General features: G+C 42.4%; 1 protein-coding gene across 1 annotated transcript in view; it reads left to right on the top strand.

Moving 5' to 3' along the window:
- Positions 1–6,465, top strand: part of Ncor1 (nuclear receptor corepressor 1) — a 168,843-nt gene that overhangs the window by 35,432 nt on the left and 126,946 nt on the right. The window contains exon 4 of the mRNA XM_013016349.1: positions 243–435. Coding sequence (XP_012871803.1) covers positions 243–435 — 193 coding nt within the window. The remainder of the gene's footprint in view (positions 1–242; positions 436–6,465) is intronic.

Here is a 6,465-nt window from a genome sequence, read left to right as displayed (position 1 = left end):
AAAAAGCCAGAAGTGGCGCTGTGGCTCAAGTGGTAGAGTGCTAGCCTTGAGCTGAAGAGCTGAGGGACAGTGCCCAGGCCCAGAGTTCGGGCCCCACGACCGGACCCAAAAAAAAAAAAAGAATTCACTGTTGTAAGTATAACCTTTTCATTGATATCGGAGTCTAACCAGGGATATTATGTTAGCAGGGAGTTGTATATCCTTAATAATTTTAAGAAATTTGTTTTCTTTGTATGCATTAGGCCTCAGGAAAGGAGAACTGGATATGAACAGTTTCACACAGGCCCATCCCCGGTGGATCACGAGTCATTGGAATCCAAGCGACCACGTCTGGATCAGGTTTCTGATTCCCATTTTCAGCGTGTCAGTGCTGCTGTTTTACCTTTAGTACACACACTGCCAGAAGGGTTGAGGTCTTCTGCAGATACTAAGAAGGTAAATATTTGTTTTGTTGCCCTGTGGAACTATAGATCTGAAATGTTTGTTTAGCCATATTCAGGCACAGCCCTAAAAGAAAATTCACTTAGGCCAGTCTCTAAAGGTTGATGCTAGGGAAAAGTAGAAGTTTCATTAGACAAAGCTAAACCATAGACTTATGTTCTAAGTTTTTGTTTTTTTTTTTTTGCTGGTCATGGGGCCTGAACTCTGGGCCTGGGCACTGTCCCTCAGCTCTTCAGCTCAAGGTGAGCCGTTCTACTACTTGAGCCACAGCACCACTTCTGCTTTTTCTGCTTATGTGGTGCTGAGGAATCGAACCCAAGGCCTCATGCATGCAAGGCAAGCACTCTACCATTGGGCCACCTTCCCAGCCCTATTTCTGAATTTTTAAAGTTTCAGCAAGTACTTTTATTTCCTGCTCCTCATGGAGGAAATGGGAAGTGAAGAATCCCTATTTCCTAAGACATAGTTTTATTGAAAGTCCCTTCTTTTTTTTTCTTCTTTTCTTTTGGTCAGTCCTGGGCCCTGAACTCTGGGCCTGGGTCTGTCCCTTAGCTCTTCAGCTCAAGGCTACTGCTCTATCATTTGAGCCACAGTGCCACTTCCAGCTTTTTTTGCTTATGTGGTGCTGTGGAATTGAACCTAGGGCCTCACGCATACAAGCAAACGCTCTACCACTGAAACACCTCCCAACCCCCCTTATCATTCTTTTCACTTCTTTTTTTTTGTCGGTCATGGGGCTTGAACTCTGGGCCTGAGCCCTGACCCTCAGCTCTTCAGCTCAAGGATAGCACTCTACAACTTGAGCCATAGCACCACTTCCAGTTTTCTGAGTGGTTTATTGAAGATAAGAGTCTCACCACCTTTCCTCAGATCTCAGCCTCCTGAGTAGTTAGGATTACAGGTGTGAGCCACTGGTGCCTGGCTCATTCTTTTTACTTCTGAGTCATCAATATTCATTTCTTCACTTTGATCTTTTTAATTTATTTGAATAGGGAACAATTTTGTAATATTAAACCTTCTTTTCTCCCTCTCCTCCCCCCACTTTCTCTCTCCTCTCTCCCCTCTTTCCTCTCTCCTGGAATTTCTTATTAATGCTTACTAATTGGAGAACTTAAATGGGATGGTGGCAAGTGTTTTTTTTTTAGAAATTCCCATCATATCACCCTAATTCCTCAGCAGCTGTTAGAAGGGCATGTATGGTGTCCTGTTTTCCAAAGTAGTGAGCCAAGCCCTTAGTTCATGTGTCTGGTTGATATAGTAGGCCAGGCTTCTTAATAAAGGCTCTTAAAACCACAACCAAGTTTTCTCCTCCTTTGCTCTACTTCCCAGCTTCTTCACACTGTGGAAGAGTATATAGAAAGCCATACCCTACTATTCTTAACTCAGAGCAGGCAAATGGGAATGATCAAAAGCCCACTTGGGGTATTCTAAATATACCAAAGAAAATCTAAATAGGGAGTGCTTCCACATTGTCCTTGAGGAAGATAGTAACAGCATGAATAGGAAAAGACAAAGAAGATAGCTAACCCCTACTGTTGTTTTTCTTAGTATTTGAATTTGAACTCAGGGCCTCACATCCAAATGTGAGGCAGGTATTGTATCCCTGAGGTAAGCCTCCAGGCCTTTTTTGCAGTAGTTATTTTGAAATATGGTGTCACCTTTTTTCTTTTTGCCCAGGTGTGCACTTAGAGTGTGATCCAACTTTTATACTTTTTGTTGAAGCTATTATGTCTAGTGTATACCACCATAATCTACCTTACTCCATTGAGGAGTCTCATGAACATTTTTTTCTAAAGCTGTAGTGCTGTGCCTACTTTTTGATTGAGAAGGGCTGGTCACATATGCCCTGCCAAATGTAGTGTTTTTCCTTTTTGGTGGTACTAGGATTGAATGCAGAACTTTGCTTGCTAAGTTGGTGCTCTGCCGCCTGAGCTATGTGTCCAGACCATTTTTACTTTTTTTTTTTTTTTTTGGGTCTGGACAGCCTGGGCGCTGTCCCTCAGCTCTTCAGCTCAAGGCTAGCGCTCTACCACTTGAGCCACAGCACCACTTCTGGCTTTTTTCTTTTTGCTTATGTGGTGCTGAGGAATCGAACCCAGGGTCTCAGGCATGCAAGGCAAGCACTCTACCACTGAGCCAACTTCCCAGCCCCACTTTTTTTTTTTTTTTGAGGTGGTGTCTCATGCCTAGGCTATCCTAGGCTGTGATCCTCCTACTTGTGTTTCCTCCATAGCATAGGACAACAGGCAGGCCCATCTGTTATGCTCATCCATTAGTTGGGATGGAGTCTCATGAAATTTTTTTTTTTCTGGTTCTGGAGCTCCTTTTTCTCAACGCTTACACTCTACCACTTGAGCCACAGCGCCACTTCAGGCTTTTTCTGTGATTAATTGAAGATAAGAGTCTCACTGACATAATTTCCCAGCCTGGCTTCGAGCCTTGATCCTCAGATCTCAGCCTCCTGAATAGCTAGAATTACAGGCGTGAGCCACTAGAACCCAGCTTCTCATGAACTTTTATGTCTTGGTTGACCTCAAACCAGGATTCCTAGTTTCAGTCACCCAAGATAAAGTTATAGGATTGAGACGTGGTGCCTAGCTTAGATGCAAATTTTTGATAGATTATCTCTGATGAATAATGGAATTCCATACAACTTTGTGGTAGAAATTTCTATGATTTCTGCTATTTCTGTGAAAAGTCAACAATGGGATTTTGGTCAGGTCATCTGACTATATAGTTTTGTTATTTCTGCAATAGTAGATCTTTCTTCGGAGCCAGTGGCTCATACCTATAATCTTAGCTACTCAGGAGGTTGAGATCTGATAATTGTGGTTCAAAGACAGGCCAGGCAGGAAATTCCATGAAACTCTTACCTCCAAAAAACGACTCAGAATAAAATAGAAGTGGAGCTGTGGCTCAAGTGGTAGCACACTAGCCTTGACAAAAGGAGCTTAGGGACAGCACCCAGACCCAGAGTTCAAGGTCCAGGACTGGCAGATACATACATACATACATACATACATACATACATACATAACCAGGCACTGGTGGCACATGCCTGTAATTGTAGCTACTCAGGAGGCTGAGATCTGAGGACCAAGGTTCAAAGCAAGCCTGGGCAAAAAAGTCTCACAAACTTTTTTTTGTCATTTGTGGGGCTCGAACTCTGGGACACTGTCCCTCTTAGCTCTTCAGCTCAAGGCTAGTGCTATACCACTTGAGCTACAGCACCACTTCCAGTTTTCTAGTTGTTTATTGGTGATAAGAGTCTCACGGACTTTCCTGCCTGGGCTGGCTTTGAACAGTGATCCTCAGATCTTAGCCTCCTGAGTAGCTAGGATTACAGGCATGATCCACAGTGCCCAGTGAGACTCCTTTTATTTTTTTTGTCAGTTGTGGGGCTTGAATGCTGGGTCTGGGAGCTGTCCCTGAGCTCTTCAGCTCAAGGCTAGTGCTCTACCACTTGAGCAATAGTAGCATTTCTGGCTTTCTAGTGGTTAATTGGCAAGTCTCACAGACTTTCCTGCTGAGGCTGACTTTGAACCAGGATCCTCAGATCTCAGCTTCTTGAGGAGCTAGGATTACAGGCTTTAGCCACTGGCGCCTGGCTTTGTGAAATTTATCAACAATTGATCACAGAAAAAGCATGAAGTAAAGCTGTGGCTCTAGTGATAGTGTTAACCTTGAACAAAAGGATCTCAGGGACAGTGCCCAAGCCCTGAGTTCAAGCCCTAGAACCCGAAAAAACAAAAAACAAAACAAAAAAAACCCCAAATTAGATTTTTTAATTCAGAAACATGAGGTCTTTTTTTGTTTACTTGTCTTTTTTAAGCAATGTTTGTGGTGTGTGTGTGTGTGTGTGTGTGTGTGTGTGTGTGTTAAGGACATAATCCCCTTCTGTTATTTTTTTTATGAGAATTTCTGTTGTTATAAGTAGAATTTTTGTTGTCTTTTTTGGTCGGTCTTGGGCCTTGAACTCTAGGCCTGATTGCTGTCACTAATCTCCTTTTGATCAAGGCTAGTGTTTCTACCACTTGAGCTACCGCATCACTTTCCACTCTTTCTGTGATTAGTTGGAGTTAAGAATCTGACACTTTCGGGGCTGGAAGGTGGCTCAATGGTAGAGCGCTTGCCTTGCATGCCTGAGGCCCAGCACCACATAAGCAAAAAGAAAAAAGCCGGAAGTCGCACTGTGGCTCAAGCGGTGGAGCGCTAGCCTTGTGCTGAAGAGCTGAGGGACAGTGCCCAGGCCCAGAGTTCAGGACCCATGACTGGACCCCCCCCCCAAAAAAAAAAAAAAAAGAATCTGACACTTACCTGCTTAAGTTGGCTTCAAACAATCATCCTCAGATCTCAGCATGAGCCACTAGCACATGGCTGTTTTTATTTTATTTTCAAATTGTTTAATGCTGGCATAGACAACACAGGTAGGATTGAGATTGACTTTTGTATTTTGTAACTTTGCTACATTTATTAACACTTTTAACAGTTTTTTTAAAATGACTTCCTTATGGTGCTCTCTCTCTCTCTCTCTCTCTCTATCTATCTATTAGGTCATAACCTTGGTTATAGCCGAGGCCTGTGTGCCTAGGCTACTGTGATATGCCTGTTTTATGCTTTCCATTGTAGGTGGGATGACAGGTGCTCTTACTATTTCCAGAATAAGGTTTCTGTTGCAGTGACAAAATACCCAAGATAGTTTAAGAGAAGAAAGATTTATTTTGGCTCTTGGTTTCAGAAGTTTCATTCCATGGTTAGTTGTCTTCACTGTTTCCACTGTGACAGTGGTTTGGTGGAACATTATAGTAGAGATTGTGTGATAGAGGAAAGATGCTCACCTATGGTAGCCAGGAAGCAAAAAAATAGATAAGAAGGGTCCAATGTCTTCATATCCCTGTTGTGAACATTCATTCACTGACCTGACTTCCATTAGGCCTTAACCTCCCAGTAGTACTATGAGCTGTGGACTAAACCTTCAACAAAGGAACCTTTGGTGTACAATCTGGATTCAAACGATAGCACTATCTGTGAGCAGTAATATATTTGCCTTTTCAATTTGGATACCTTTATTTTTATTTCTTACTGTGCTATGATGATGTCCAATTTATATTGAATATAAGTGGTGGAAACAGTTTTCCTTGTCTTGTTTCTGCACCATTTTTTCATGACAGCACTGAAGTTTAGGAAGATAATAGAATTCTTTGTGTTGAATCATAACTATAGTTTTATTCTTTTTATGTAGTACTGAGGTTTAGACTCCTGGTTTTATCCTTATTAAGCAGGTGCTCTACTGCTTGAGCCACTCCTCCAGCTCTTTTTAACTCTGGTAACTTTTTTTTTTTAACCAATCCTGGGACTTGGAACTCAAGGCCTGGGTGCTGTCCATAAGCTTCTTTTGCTCAAAGCACTTTGCCACTTGATCCACAGCTCCACTCTAGCTTTTAGGTAGTTTATTGGAGATAAGAGCCTCCTGGCTGGGTTCGAGTTGTGATCCTCAGATCTCAGCATCCTGAGTAGCTAAGATTAATAAAAGTGTTGAGCCATAACACCCAGCTTCTCTTGTTCAGTTTTACTCTCTGCATGAAAAGTGGGGGCTCTTAGTTTTATCTTGAGTTACTCTTAGTTTGTTTTATCTTGAATTCAACTCTTATGGTATGAGTTTACAAATATTTTATGGATCTTCTTCAGTAGCTCTTTTTTTACAAATCAAAATCTGTTGTTAAGGTTTTTACTTCTAGATTGGTTTGTTTACCATCCTCTTCTTCCTCCCAAAGAAACTTTTATTGATAGAATTTGAATATTGTTCTGATATACGTTATTCTGGGATAGGTGGGAGGGATAAGAATTCACTGTTGTGGGCTGGGAAGGTGGCTCAGTGGTAGAACACTTGCCTTGAATGCTCGAGGCCCTGGGTTCGATTCCTCAACACCACATAAGAAAAAAGCCAGAAGTGGCGCTGTGGCTCAAGTGGTAGAGTGCTAGCCTTGAGCTGAAGAGCTGAGGGACAGTGCCCAGGCCCAGAGT

Source organism: Dipodomys ordii, unplaced genomic scaffold, assembly GCF_000151885.1.
Source record: "Dipodomys ordii isolate 6190 unplaced genomic scaffold, Dord_2.0 Scaffold31, whole genome shotgun sequence".
NCBI classification, from domain to species: Eukaryota; Metazoa; Chordata; class Mammalia; order Rodentia; family Heteromyidae; genus Dipodomys; species Dipodomys ordii.
This window is presented reverse-complemented; position numbering and strand designations above follow the sequence as displayed.